Source organism: Arachis hypogaea, chromosome 16 (genome assembly GCF_003086295.3).
Source record: "Arachis hypogaea cultivar Tifrunner chromosome 16, arahy.Tifrunner.gnm2.J5K5, whole genome shotgun sequence".
NCBI lineage: Eukaryota > Viridiplantae > Streptophyta > Magnoliopsida > Fabales > Fabaceae > Arachis > Arachis hypogaea.
Window position 1 is genome coordinate 136226957 of NC_092051.1, and position 16288 is coordinate 136243244.

The window sequence follows — 16288 nt, forward strand, 5'->3', positions numbered from 1 at the left end:
ACTTGAATGTTATCTGAAACAATGTAACCCGAATTCAATGTACTTTCTCAAAATACAATTACTATAACATATTTCGATCTCCTAACACGATAATTGAATCATTGTAACCTATGTCACTGTACTTTATGATAATCGAATCATTGTTATTTACTTCAAGGTACTTTATGATAATAGAATCATTGTAACCTATGGCCAAGTAAAGCATTACATTCAAATTCATCATACATATAATAGTTAATGAAATTCAGGAACATCAACTGAAATATACAAAACTTAGTTGGTACTTAAGAAACTTCAATCATACATAAATAGTTACGGACAACATGACGAAAGATAACTGATACATAGATAAAACTAACTACACCACAACTACTTCTTCGCTGTCCACTTTCCAAAGGTGACGATGTTCTTGCATTTCTTCGCGGCCTTTTTGAACACAGACGGAGTGTATCGACTCGCGCTATGACGCGGTGGATCAATCCTGAGGTTGTAGCCTTTGCCTGTCTCATCTGGAGTACAGGTGCCACCTGCATATAAAACAATTAATCCAAGCAAGTATACAGTATAATCAACCGTAAACAACATATCATACATGAACATAACAATATCAATTGACCAAACAAGTAAATAATTTAATCAATCCTACCCAACAAACAATACGATACTATGACAACATCAATTGATGGAAAAAGTAAAGCAATTTTATACCTGCATCATTACGGGATTCTTCATCTTCTTCCTCCTCCTCATCTTCCTCGTCTTTCTCGTCATCTGGCTCATCCACTAAGTACTCATTAGTCTCATGCTCCAATGTCTTAGCATTTTCTTCAATCAGAGTCATCAAAACACGGCTCGGGTTTTGACTATTTAGAACTCCTCGATTGCCCTCACTCCTACTAGAATCACTAGATACAAACCCTCCAGAAGCACCCGAGTAGGTATAAAATGGATACCTCGCGTCAAATGAATGCCTACCCGCCATGAAGTCGGGCTGATGGCTATATTGTGCTTGGCCGGCATCTGAGGCCATGAACCCAAGCAACTGGCTAAAAGAACCTCCCTCTCCTGAGTCATACTGAGGCTGATGTATCGGGAATGACGTAGGAAACTGTATCTGAGGTACATATTGGCTTGTGGATTCAGGTTGCACTTCTGGCGGTGGCGGTGGAGGTGGAGGTGGAGGTGGAGGTGGAGTTGGAGGCGGCGGTGACTGTGGCTCTTGCTCTTCATTTTCATCATCCATAACCTGGTCACCCTCAACATCATTTTGGTCCACAAGTAATGACAAGTTCAAGTGATCGCCATACTTTGAACGGTACCAGTACATATAAGTATCTAATGGCTGCTGCGGACCCATGGGTTCCTCAGTAAGAACGTGATTATACCTGTTTGTCCACTGCATCACCCAAAATGAATGAGTCGTGGCTGTGGCCCAATTCAGATTCTTAGGACCAGTTAAGACTTCTCCGTGTGCCTGGTCTAGATTCCGTTCTTAATGAGGAACTCCCTGAACGAAACCGAACTGTCGTCTAAACCTGTCTGTAGCATGCCATTCAATACACTCAAAAGATACCAACGACACCGTTGCACTCCAAATGACTGAGTGCATGTAGATGTCTGCGAAAATTATGTCCGGATCAACACGATCAACAGAATACGCAACCCACAAAAACTGGTAACAATAAAGCAAACAAATAATTAAAATCCAAACAACTAATAATAATAATAATAATAATAATAATAATAATAATAATAATAATAATAATAATAATAAATAAATAATGATTAGTAACTAACCAATGACTTAACTATATCCTTCCTATTAGTAATCAAGCATAATAATAAACAATGAGCACAATAAAAAAGTAATAACCAAAATAAAATTACTTAGGTTCAATACAATATAGTATGAACAAGGACAACTTTCATTTCTATTTAATTTTATTTTAAACGCACTTATTTTTTTGTTTGTTTTTTAACAGACAGAATGAGAAAAAAATTAATCTCAAAAGAATTTGACTAAAAACACTAAGTATTACATAATTAAAACATGAAAAAATTTAAATATAAATGTATAACAAACATAATAATTTTTTATCATAAATAATTGTAACAAATGTTTATAGAATATTAATTGTTAGCAAAAAATCACAAATACAACGTTAATGCAAACACACCTGGCTTTCCTCAAGATCATCGAATGCCTTCCTAAAATGAGTAAGCTTAAGATATCTATAGACTCAGTCTCCACGCTCCCAGTTGCGCCACCTAATATAACGCATCTCATCAACACAATTGGATTCTAAATATGAAGATACCAGGTAAATGTAAGATAGTGTTACCTGTTGGCAAGCGAAAAACTGCGGGGTTCCCTAAGAACCGGCGCTAGATATGGTAGGCGCATCCATGCCCAACAAAGTAGAAATGTTAGCGGACCATCAATTTCCTTACAGTCAAACCGTGATGCCCTGCATAAACTCCTGTACAGATGTGCCAGGCATGCTGATCCCCAACTATACTATCCAATACTAGAAAAATCACTGAGAAGAGGCAAAAACTTCCAGTGGACAGATGCCCCAGTCTTGTCTCCAAACAAGATCGTACCGATCAACAACATGATGTGGCAATTAACGTACACCTGTATACTGTTTTCATCAGTCAACTGTAACCGTTCTTTTAAATTTCGTAGCCACGTAAGTTTTATGCCGCTTCCTCAACACTGCGACTTTAACGATGCGACCCCAAATTGGTGCAGACACTCCGCCTCTAAGGCTTCGAAACTACTCAAAGTCATCCCTGTCACTGGAAGACCATCGGTCAGAAGACCGAAGATCATAGCCACGTCTTCCAGTGTCACGGCACATTCACCAACCGGAAAGTAAAAGGTATGTGTGTCCGGGTGCCACCTTTCCACTAAAGCGTTTACCAGTGCTTTCTGACATTGAACAACCACAATCTGGGCGACATGGTAAAAACCAGTAGATCGTAAATGCTCCTCCACCCTCTTATTGTACCGATTCGGAAGGACAGGGTGATCACATATCAACATCCTTTCATCCTGCACACGCATAGCAAAATCACGATTGTGATTACACAACTATCATACATAATGTAAAAATATCTAATTAAAACATATAATTTTACTGATAATACTAAAACCTCCCCTAAAATAACATATTTCTGTCAACATTATTCTAAAAAAATTATTCCACAAAAATTAAAGAACGAAATTATAAAAGTTAACTAATTAATTATTATTACTAATATTATTACACAAAATTAGTAACAAGTCATTTTTATTACTAATCTATTATATTGAAAAAAAAATTCTCCACAAGACTCAATTAAATTAATTACATTTAAGCACACATATTCCTAACTATTATTTAAACATATAATCCTAAATTGTTAAAATTAATTATAACAAGTAACTACTTAACTCTACTTTATAATATTATTACAAAAATTTATAAACAAGTAATTTTAAATACCAATTTATTATATTGGAACAAAATTGTAAACAAAAATTAATTATACTTAAACACACTTATCTAAGTTTCATTTAAATATGTATTCCTAAATTTTTAAAATTAATTATAATAGTTAACTAATTAACTATAACTCTACTATTGTTAAAAAAATTATAAAAAACTATTTTTTATTACTAATCCATTATATTTAGCAAAAACTCAGCCACAAGAATAACGCAAATTAAAAATATATATTTCTAACTACATATATTACTAAATTTCTACCATTAACTATAACTACTTAATTATAATTTTTAATATTACTCCAAAAATTTTTAAAAATGCCTGTTTTATTTTATTTATAACATATTATATTACAACACACCCAGCTCTTCCATAACCAAAAAAATTAGCCTATATTATAAACATTTTAAACAAGAATCAACTACATTTACACTTTTTTTTAAACATTTATTTCTAAAATTCTATCAATAAATTATAAACTCGGTCATTGTCAGTTCAAGTTCTAACAACAATAAACTTAACTAAATTTCAAAAATAATAATCAGAACTATGAAATATAAAAAAAATTAACAAATAAACTTACATAATCAAAATAGTTGAGATATTTTACAATGTGAAGTTCCGGCCGATCAATCTTTCTTGGTTTTGATTTATGGGACATTTTCAAATTTTTTGGAGAAGCCCACGAATGAGAAGCAGCAAGCTTTCAGGTTTCAGGGAGGAAGAAGATGGCATCCAACTCGGTGGGTGGGGAAGTAAGGGGAAAGTGAGGATAGGAAGGGGACTTGTGGGGTTAAAAGGGGCACCGTCCTGGGGAGCTATGGGCGTGCGACGCGTGGAGAACTCTTCCACAAATCAGACGGTTCGCGTGCTTAATTACCACTACTCGCACGGTCCGATTTGGCTAGGGCAAGTCCCTCGGTCCGATTTGTATATGCACTGACACCATACCAATGTAAAGCTCGCCTCCTCTCCATAACGCCGTCCAACACAAACTGTGGCTCCATAATAAAATTAATTTGCGTATATGTCCAGATGGCAAATGCTAAACGAGTACCTGCACTCATATAGTCCGAAAACTCCAGAGCATGCATGGCTTCCAAATCCAAAACTCACATGAAAGATGGCTCCTCAAATGGCACTTCGTTCGCGAGTGCATTTGCAACGTCTGTCACATTCGGAGCCACACTGCCGTCACCTTGATCTTCATCTCCGTCTGGACCAACAACTTCGTAATTACTTTCGAACTCTTCCTCACTGTCACTATTGTAGTCTTCCCGTAAAATATTTTGGTCGGCCTCAGATTGTTCGAATTCAATGTACAACTCGATGAACGAGATTTGAGCACGACTTTCAATATACATTGAAAACATCTCCTGCATACTCGCTTCGTCCATTATATATTTCGTCTGAAATTGAACGAATCAACCAAGATATCTGTACAAAATACATGATATTTTTCTTGACATCTCCGAATCAATCTTCTCACAAATCACACCTTTAAGCTCTTCAAATGAAATTGTGAACGGAATAACAACATCCAACGGATTTTCACAAACAAATTTTACCCCTTCAGGCGTCTGCAACAAAATCTGACCAAAATAATACACTTTCAAAAGGACTCTATCATCCATTCTTCTCACTCAATTAAATAAACACAAATACTTCACTATGAATTTTTCTCTATCCAAGCCAACCAACTCAACAACAGACCATGAGAAAGAAGAAGAAGAGAAGTCGAAGAAGATGAAGAATGTTAGATCTGGTCGGCGGATTAAGATTTGCAGACCTTCGCAAGTGTATATATATACACACAAATCGGACCAAAGGACTTCTCTAACCTAATTCAAATATACTATATAATAATGAAACGGACCATCCGATTTCTTTTAGTGAAAATAAAAAAAAAATTTACTCCTCCACAACTCGGACCCAGCGAGTTGCTCAACCTAAATCCAAAAATTCGTTAACAATGAAAACGGACAATGCGATTACCTTAAAGTAATATTAAAAAAAAATTTTGTTCATGTACAATTCGCAGGGTCCGATTTCTTTAATGTTATTTTCGTACCTCTTCTCCATGCAAAACAGACCCTCCGATTTGCTCAAAGAAATCTAAAAAAGGAAATCGTTGGGTCCGATTTCTTATCACCAACTCTGAGCAAAAAACTTATCCCACATCTTGGTCCAGCTCCTTCTCATCCCATAACCCGGCACATACAACACACCCAACTCTTCCATAACCAAAAAAATCAGCCCACGTATTAACCTTAAATAAAAAAGGTTTATTAATTTATATGCCAATAATAAATGATTGATGGTTATTTGTTGTACATGTAACATTTTTTCTGTAGTATGCGATTAAGATATATCTATCATCAAGTATGGTGATTTATCTCTAAATGACTGGTAGACATTTCACCATTGATCCAATGTTAAATTTTTTATACTAAAATGAGATTTGAGTCCTCAGTATTTGATTAAGAAAAGATAAATAAACTACTTTGCCAAACTACAGCCCGCAATCCCGCATTATATGGCAAAACTTTGTTTCCTAGTTAGTTAGCAAAGAGTATGATACCAAAACAACTCGTAAAACTTAAAACAGGAATAGGTCATACAACGTTAGAGCTATATACTGAACCCTACACACACATCGTAACTCTTTGCATGCAGTTAGGTAATATAAATTTACTCATTAGACAGTAGATATTGCACACTAAAATCAATCATCAAAATTAATTGGGTATGTAATATATATGTGGTTGTGGTTTAACTACATACCAAATTTAACACCAAAATTATTAGAATAATTTTATCTGTGATGTGCGTTTGTTGGGTGACACAAAAAAGCTTTAACTTTTGGACAAGAACAATAATCGATATCCCTAATGATTTGCACAATGTCTATGATTGGGACATATTTTCTCAACCCCTACTTTATATATATGATATATGGTGTTGTTGACAATTCTTGCCTAATAATTCACGTTGATTTTGACCTGGATGGGTTTTGTTACACATTGAATTATTATCTTAGCTTGTAGTTAATAATATTTACCAGTAAGATAGAAGCAAGAATATAAGAGCCATGCATAATCATTGAATCCTATATCTTGCTTTTTTCCACTGACAGCGGAAAGCATATATATGACTTAACAGAAAAGCTATTTTCAAGTTTTCAACTAATAAGACTAATTTCTTTTATATATATAAAAAAAAAGAAAAGAAATTAAATTAGATGAAAAAACATTAATAATAAGTAGAAGACAAATTGAAAATAGTTTTTCTAACTAGGTTTGTTGGATTTTTTCTAAAATAAAATAAAAAAATTTATTTTTGTAGAATAATTATTCTGAGATTATATTTCGGAATTTTTTTTTGTTGGATGCAAGTTCGTTGTCATCCTCGACAAATCTTATCAAATTTATAAGATTCGTTATGCTCTTCGGCGAATTTCAATTACTTCAATTTTACATCTTTTCTTTTTTAATGTTGGGGAGTACCATTTCTACTATACTATTCTTCCTTGCATGTATGTGCCACACACAATTGAACAAATAATAACTTAAATATAAAATTTGTAACATCTCAAGTTTTTGAAAATTAAATAATAAATTATTTGTGAATTTTTATACTTAATTATGATTTTATTTTTAAAAAATTATTTTACTAAAAGAAAATAAATCAAAGTCATGGGACTTTAAGTTTAAAATTAATTAAAACTCATATAATTTTTATAATAATTGAGTATTTTTTTATTTAAAATTTAAAATTTTAGTTATTAAAAAATAATGAAAATTTTATATGATTTAATTTAAATATTAAGAATTTGAATTTTATTTTATGAATAAAAGAAAATTAATTTGATTATCTCTAATTTTAAATTAGAATATTTATTTAAAATAATTTGTAAGTTGGTAAATAAACAATATTTTTAAAGATAATTATATTGAATTATATTTAGTTTTTTTAATCACTGCTCTATTTTTTAACTGTATCAAAATACTTATCTTATCCTTATTCCTTTTACCCCTAACCCTAATTTTACGCTAACCCACACTTACTCAACGCCACTCATTCCCTTAACCCTAACCTACCCCCAGCTGCCACCCACACCCAAAAAATGGAGAAATAACAGAAAAGAAAGGAAAAAGAGAGAAGGGAGAAGAAGAAGGAAGGAGAGGGAGAAAAGGGCGACGGCATCGACTGGGGCCTCGCCGTCGTCGCTGTTGAGCATGAAGGAAGAGAGAGGTCTGCACAATGGAGGGAGAGAGAGAGAGAGAGAGAGAGAGAGAGAGAGAGAGAGAGAGAGAGAGAGAGCTACCGTCGATGCCATCAAGCTGTCACCATCACTGGATCCACAATCGCCGCCAAGAATTCCGTCACTGTCATTTCAGCGCCACCGTCGCGGATAGCGTGGCCGTCGCTATCGAAGGCGTGGAGAGAGGGAGACTGAAACTAAACCACGTGAGCCAGAGGAGCATTTTTTTTTAACAATGTAAACGAGATACATTTATAATTATCTCGTTTATAGTGTAAACGAGATAAGATTGGGGATGTATTTTCATAATAATTTTTATAAATATTTATTTCTGTAAATAAAGCATTTATTTAATTTATTTAAATAAAAAATCCTAAGATTAACTCAAATAATTAACAACAATCAACTAGTTAAATAAAAAATAATTAACTCTGATAATAATAAACTTAGAAAATCAACAACAATAAACAATAAGTCAATAATTAACTTAGAAAATAAACAAGTCAATATTAACTCAAACAATTAACAACAATCAACCAATTAACAACAATCAACCAATTAACTCAAATAATATCAGAACAGAAATCAGAACAATACAGTTGGGGATCGTACACTTGCAGAACAATAAATAGAAATCAAAATAATAAACTAATACATGAACTAAATTTGGAAAAAAAATTTAAATCTCATTGCAAATTTTCTAGTACATAACAAATTAAAATTAGATAAATTAGGGTTTAGGGTTTAACTACCCAAAACTAATTAGTGAGTTACCTGGAGATAGTGGCGGTTCAGAGGACTTTTCTAGCGTAGTGGTAGCACGGATGCGAAATGGCGGCGACAATGAGCAACCAGAAGGGATGCATTAGGGTTTTTTTAAACAAATTAAAAAAAATAGAAAGAAGGAAGAAGGGCGACACAGGGAGCAGCAGCGATAGTGGTGGCAGCGATGGCGGCGACAACAGTGGCAGAAGCAATGAAAATGGCGATGATAGAGTGACCAACGCGACGCAAGGAGTCTACGCAGTCTTTGAACGCTGTTGGTGGTGGCTGATGCTGGTGGAGGGACTGCCAGAAGTGATTTGGGGGGGGAGAGAGAGAGAGAGAGAGAGAGAGAGAGAGAAGAGTAGTTCAAAAATAAGGGGAGAGCTTCGCGATTTGAATTTAGGACAAGATTACCGTCGGATTTACCGATGGATAAATTTGACAGTAACGCTTTGTGAAATACCAAAACACAGCATTGCACTAATTCCGATTACCATCGGATTTACCGGCAGTTAAGTCCGATGATAATACTTTGCAAATGACCAAAATGCAGTGTTACACTAATTCGGATTACCGGCGGATAAATCCGACGATAATTTTTTTACCCGACGAATTTATTGCCAAATCTGCCAGTAAACCGCCGCTAATGTCTGACTCTAAATTCGACAATATTCAGCGTTTTTTTGTAGTGCCTAACCCTTTCTATTTTTAATTTATAACTTTTATTTATAAGTATATAATTAAACTTTTACTAATTTCTTCTTAACCACTAATTATATAGGTATTATAGTCATAATAGTTTCAGAGAAGATCCTACATGAGTTTCTTCTCCTCATCAAGATATCGAAATCACTAATGAGAGAGTTAACTATTTGAAGAGGTATTTTTTTGATAAAAAAGTAAGGGTAAATACCCTTTTCGACCCCTGAACATTTTAAAGTGGGACATATCGCACCTTTATCATTCAGAAACCTCAAGCGGGTCTTCAACCAACGACATAAGTGGACAAATCGACCCCTGTGACCGGTTGCTAACAGGTTGCCTGGATGACGTGTCAGGTGAAGGCTGAGTTGTCAACTCCAGATGCCACGTGTAAGTAGAAATTGTTGCAGGGACTCAAAACCCCCTCCCTGCAACTGAAACGGCGTCGTTACATTGGGTTAACTCAAATGCAACCTACTCCTTGACCCAATCTCTCTCTCTCTGAAAAAAAAATCAGCCTTCATGAGCTCCTCCGGCCTCTCCTCTCTCTGGCTCCCTCCGCCACAATCCGCCGCCTCCACCTCCACCTCCGCAGCACCACCACCACAGCAACAACAACCACCTCCTCCGCCGCCGTTCAACCAGGAAACCCTTCAGCGTCGACTCCAAGCCCTAATCGAAGGCGCAAGAGAGAGCTGGACCTACGCAATCTTCTGGCAGTGCTCCTACGACTACTCCAACGGCCTCACACTCTTAGGTTGGGGCGAGGGTTACTACAAAGGCGAAGAAGATAAAGGCAAAGCCATAAAAACGACATCGTTTGAGCAGCAGCAACACCGTAAGAAGGTCCTTAGAGAATTAAACTCTTTAATTTCAGGTCCTTCAGCTTCTGAATCCTGGCCCTTGAGTTCTGCAGATCAAGGAGAGAACGATCCTTTTTCGTTGTGGCTCAACGACCCTTCTTCTTCGGCTGGTGGGATCGAAACGGTTGCCAACAACAAAACGGTGCCGGTTATATCCAATCCTGGCACCTCCATCGTGGTAACCAAAGCTCTGAAGAATCCGCAACAGAATCAGGGATTTGTGCTGAAGGAATTGAATTTCTCGAGCTCGTTGAAGCCGGAATCTGGTGAGATTCTGAGTTTCGGAGAGAATAAGAAGGGTTCTTATGGTGTAAACAGTAATAACGGTGGAAACAATTTGTTCTCTGTTCAGTCTCAGTCGCAGTTTGTCTCCAATGAGAGCAAGAAGAGGAGATCCCCTACTTCGCGGAGCAGCATTGAGGATGGAATACTGTCTTTTACTTCCAGCGTGATCTTGCCGGCTTCCAATGTGAAGTCCGGTGGTGGCGGAGGCGGAGATTCAGATCATTCGGATTTGGAAGCTTCTGTGGTGAAGGAGGCCGTTGAGCCGGAGAAGAGGCCGCGAAAGAGAGGGAGGAAGCCGGCAAAACGGAAGGGAGGAGCCGCCCAATGCAACGACGCCGTTTCAGTTGCAGGGAGGGGGTTTTGAGTCCCTGCAACAACTTCTACTTACACGTGGCACCTGGAGTTGACAACTCAGCCTTCATCTGACACGTCATCCAGGCAACCTGTTAGCAACCGGTCACAGGGGTCGATTTGTCCACTTATGTCGTTGGTTGAGGACCCGCTTGAGGTTTCTGAATGATAAAGGTGCGATATGTCCCACTTTAAAATGTTCAGGGGCCGGAAAGAGTATTTACCCAAAAAGTAATTAAATATTGAATTTGCAAGCTTTCTGATGGTACAGGTGTCTTTGATTATTATGACTCCATGAATGATAGAGGCATAATCAATGCAAAATCTTGATGGCTAATTCATAGTGATAAAGTAAAACTCTTCAACCAATTGCTCTTTGGCTACTAGGACAACCATCTTCATCTTCATCTTCTTGTTGTGAAAGAAATTGGAGCACTTATTCCTTTATCCATTCCCTAAAAAAAAAAAACAAGTTGAAGTCTAAACGTGTAAAAAATTTAATATTTATCCACACTAATCTTCGTCTTCTGTCAAGAAAAATTCTATAATACAATAAAGAAAAAATTATGATATGGAATATTGCCGGAGATGAGTTTTTACCAATTGACGAAGAAAATGGTATTTTTAAAGTTGCCCACTTTTCTTTTGATGAACCGGAGTTGAAAAGAGTAATTTTTTCTAATGATAAAGATATCAACAATATATGATAGAGAAATAATATGACTTTAGATAATTTTTTTTTGTGTACATATAATGTATATAAATCTTACTAATTCTATTAAGACATAAGAATTTATAATTTTATCTTTTAAATACTTATATATATACTTTAAAAAAATACATGTCATATGATTATTTTTAAAAATAATTATTGATTTTATATTAATGAATATATTATTTATATACGCATATCCTCGTATCCGACAATTTTTTAAAATTGGTGTATCATTGTGTCTCATATCATATTATATTCTATGTCTGCGTCTATGTTTTATAGGTGACTATGTGTAACATAATAAGAAATACCATAATTACTACTCTAACTACTAGAACTTTATTAACAACTAAAGAGACATCAACAACCACTACCAACTAGAGTCTTATTATCTACTCAATACTCTGCAAAATTGTAGAGATAAAAAGTTAATTTATATAAAAAAAAATTGTTAAAAATAATCTCTTTTGATGCTCTTTGTCCAAATTTTTCATAGTTTTTTTTTTCTCCTCTTTTATGAGAAATGCATAATTTTATATGCCTTTCTGCGTGGTTAGAGAGAGGTAAACCAGAAAAAAAAAAAAAATCAAATTTGAGTCAACCAAACCAAACAAATTTTTTGGTATCAAGGAACTAATTAATAAAGCATAGGTTGTGTTTTAAATAATTTCTTATTCGTCTTTAGGTTGAATTTTTATATATATTTTTTAAAGTAAAATGTGATAATGGATAACATCTGTAATTATATATTTATTATATTTAAAATTATATAATTATTTTAATAGTATTACTAAATATTAAATAAAATAACTTTAAATTATTTGGACGGATTTTTTTCTCCCAAACACCATTAGTTTTATTTTGAGAGTATAATAGTAATGGTAATTAATAATTGATGTTGTACGGGAATACTATTAACTAGGGATTATTTTTCTGTGTATATGGGTTTTTCTTTTTGGTCTGGATCCGGTCAGGCCAAGGGCTAAGCCCAGCTGAACTAAACAGATATGGGCATATGACTACAAGGGGTTTTGTTTGAAATTATCATTTGCTAGAATTTGCATGGGTCTCTCTATGCAAATTGGCCCATGAACTTTCCAAACGGGGACTAGGATAAGCATTACATGAGACTTCGAGGTATGAATTTCTATCACAACACGATTCGGTCAGTGACTAGCGCATAAGGAAAAGGTTCACAGCAAGCCTATTAATCATAATTTCTCAATAATAATTTTTTTCAAAAGATATAATTTTAAGAGGGGTTGCTACATACGTCACTTTCAACCACTATTTTTAGCCTCCATATTTATTTACGTATATAATACAAAATTCAAAAATTAAAAATAAAAATTTTCCTTTTAACCTTATTCTCATGCACTAAATCAAACATTTTTCTCCTTCCCTCACTCTCACTCTCATTCTCCGACACGACTCCTTCCTCATTCTTATTCTCAATAATGATTCTCCTTCCTCCTCTCTCTCCAACGGCACAATTCTCCTTCCTTTTCTTTCCGACGGCACAATTCTCTTTCGTTCTCTTTTAAACGCGGTTGCAATTTTCTTTTCTCTATCTCGGACGCAGTGCTTTCTGTCTCAAGCGCGAATTTCATCGACTGCATTTTTTCTTTTTTGATTCTATAAGGTAATTAAATTTCTATTCATTGTTTGATTCTACATTTTTTCTGTTTTATTCTATCAGTTTCTTTGACGACATTTTTCTTGTTCATTTTGAGCTTCTATGAACTTCTTCGACTGCATTTTCCTTCTTCATTTTGAGCTTCTATGAATCAATTTGTGTTGTGCATAATTTGTACTAAAAATATTTAAGTTAGGGTTTTGAATTAAAGTCTCAATATGCTAATTTCAACAATTGATTATAACTGAATTTTTGTGATATGAGTTGAATTGTGTTCAGGGGCGGAACTTAGTTCAAACAAGGGGACCATGACTCCCCCAAATTTTTTATAAAAAAATTAGTAGTACTTTTTCAAAAGATAAAAAATAGTTCAATTGACTTAAATACTTTACTATGACTTAAAGTACCCAATAAGTTCAATAAGCAACACTCCCTCTATCTTTAAGTTCAAATATAAAAAATTAGATAATTTTATGAGAAAAGGATAAATTAGTCCCTGACCTTTTAACCCGAGGACATTTTCGTCTCTGAGCATTGGAAAATACATTTAAATCCCTGACGTTCCTAAAAACCAGACCGATCAGTCCCTTCGTCCGTGAGCCACCGTCAGACCGGACGGAAAATGCTGACTTGGCTCCCCCTATGCTTACCTGGCTCAACGGCGTTCCAGCGTGGCACGTTAGTGGGTTGGAGGATTTGAAAACAGGACACATAAGTCCCTCTAACTCAAAACGACGTCGTTTTGAGTGCTGCCCTAATACTAAAATTCGTCTGGGTCGTTCCTTCATGGTGGTGGCTGGTGGTGAGGAGAAGACTTGTTCAGAGTTCAGTAATGGCTACGAAGGGAGCATCATCAACCTCAAGAAGAAGTGTTAGTGGAGTAAGAGAAGAAAATTCTGTTTCAAACTCAGTTGCAGGTGGTGTTCATGCTGACCATCCAGACGACGCCGTCGCCCCTAGGTGTTTTTGTGGAGTTTATGCAATAATGTATAAGTCGAGGACCAGAAGCAACCCTAACAGAATCTTCTTGGGTTGTCCATTCTACAAGGTTAGTTTAAAAATTCTTGCTTTGGTTTGATCTGAGATGGATGCGGGCAGTAGATGATGTTGGTGATTTTGACAGGGAAAGGAACCTCATTGCAAATTTTTTTGTTTGGGTCGATGAGTATCTTGCTAGAATAGGAAGCAATTGTTGCATCTGTGACAGCAGAGATTTGGTTAAGAAACATGTTAAAGTTGTAGAAGAGCAAGAGGAAAACGAAGATGAACTGGATGCAAGAATGGCTGTTTTGGAGGAGAAAATTATTGCTTTGGAGAAGAAGAAAAACCCATTAGCCTTGTGATTTTCTGTAATTATATTTGCTGTTGTTGTTGCCTTTTATGTAGCTAGTGCTTGAGAGATGAACTATAGCAATCATGATAGAGAATGGCATTTTGTAGGTTTATGTTGTGTATTGAAACATGCCATTTTGGCAAGTCATGGGTCCTGTAATCTGAATGGAACTCTAGTTATAATATTAGTATGTTAAACTTATGTTTTGAATATCTAAATAAACTTGGAAACATTGAGGAATTAGAGGCAGTAGTTGCATACATAATTTAGAAAGAGGATGTTATATTGCTAAACAAGATTTCAAGTTTTTCATAGCCACTGTTTACTAAATCTTCCCAAAATGAAAAAGTCTCCTAAACTGAACAGCATTAATGAAGCTTAACATGTCAAAAGTAAGCCTCAAACACAAAATACAAGGCATAAGCCAAACTGCAAAGTCAACATAACTAAAAGCTACACAGATCTTTACTTCTTAGGCACAATGGTAGGTGGATTAGGGATGAATTTGAACAATATGGTTGTGGCCGGGCTTGCTGCCGCTAATGTCTCCTGGGTAGCTGATGCACTTGTTCCTGGTACGACTTGAGGTGGTTGTGGGCCAGTGGAGTTTGGCTGACTTTGAGGGGGTTGTGGAGTGGGGCATAGTGGAGCTGGTGGCCTGAATATCTTCTACTTGGGCCTCATCTTTGCTGGAGCTGCTTGAGTTTTTTGGGCCGCTGTAGATGGAACTTGGAGTGGAGGGCGAAACGGTGTCCTTCTGGTCACTGGTGCGGGCCTGACTTGGGGTGCTGCTGGTGTTACTGCCACAGGGTTGGAAGGACCTAGGATGACACCACTTGAAACCTGTGTTAAGAGCTGGGTTGACAAGCATTGTAATTAGTCATACAAATTATACAAGGTAGTCACCCAATAATCAATCATGCACATTGAACAGATTGTAACTTACATCAGGTGTGGATTGCTGAGTAGTTATGTTATGATCCTGAACAGATGAAGCATCCTGACTAGGTGGAGCATCCTGACCAAAATAGACAATAAATCAACCAGATTACTCCTAAACATATAAAACAGAACTAGTAAATAAATATTCAAGTAAGCACATAAACTCCTATCATAGTTAAGAAATCAAACCATATAACTCCTAAAGCAAATTACTTACACTATCATTTGGAGCTGATTGTGACAGTGGGATGACTGCCATTGACTGAGATGTGGAACCTTTCTTGGGCTTCTTTGTCTTAGGTTTTCAATTGGGATCAGATGGAGCGCCCTTGCATGTCTTGTAGTTATGTCCCGTTGAACCACACTTACTACAAGTTACTTTGAATGACCTCTTCAACTTATCTCCCTGTTGCATCATTGGCTCAGCTGGATCCTTCTGTCTATTATGTACTTTTGGCCTGCCAATTGGTCTCTTTATGATAGGAGGATCTGGCCTAGAATACTCAGTCCTTGTCCAGAACTCCTCACTTGGCACTGGCTGAATACAATGAGCATATGTCTTGTGTATTGACTCCATGCATAACCATGGATGCACATAATCCTTTGGATGATCATGCCTCTTCTTTATGGCTGCTATGGCATGGATACATGGCATGCCTAACACAGAAGATAACAGCATGAACCAGACTTGACTTAACCATTCATTCAGCAAGCATGAAAATCATATATAACACTAAATTCATCATTCAACCAACAACTTGACAGCATGAAAACCATATATAACTCCATCATTCAGCCAAAAACTTAACAGCATGAAAACCATATATAACTCCATCATGCAGCCAACAACTTAACATATTGAAAACCATATATTAAAGTAAATTCAGCCAGCAAGTTAACATATTCAGCCAACAAATTAAAACATTGAATGCCATTTA

At 35.8% G+C, this 16288-nt stretch overlaps 1 protein-coding gene across 1 annotated transcript; it reads left to right on the forward strand.

The window, feature by feature from the left end:
* Nucleotides 1-9747: 9747 nt before the first annotated feature.
* Nucleotides 9748-10737, forward strand: LOC112757639 (transcription factor MYC2-like). Its single transcript, XM_029293882.1, has one exon. The coding sequence runs from the start codon at nt 9748-9750 to the stop codon at nt 10735-10737; it is 990 nt and encodes a 329-aa protein (XP_029149715.1).
* Nucleotides 10738-16288: the final 5551 nt, after the last annotated feature.

What these genes read in the sequence shown, in the direction of transcription:
- LOC112757639 (XM_029293882.1), top strand. Translation starts at nt 9,748, where the DNA reads ATGAGCTCCTCCGGCCTCTCCTCTCTCTGGCTCCCTCCGCCACAATCC.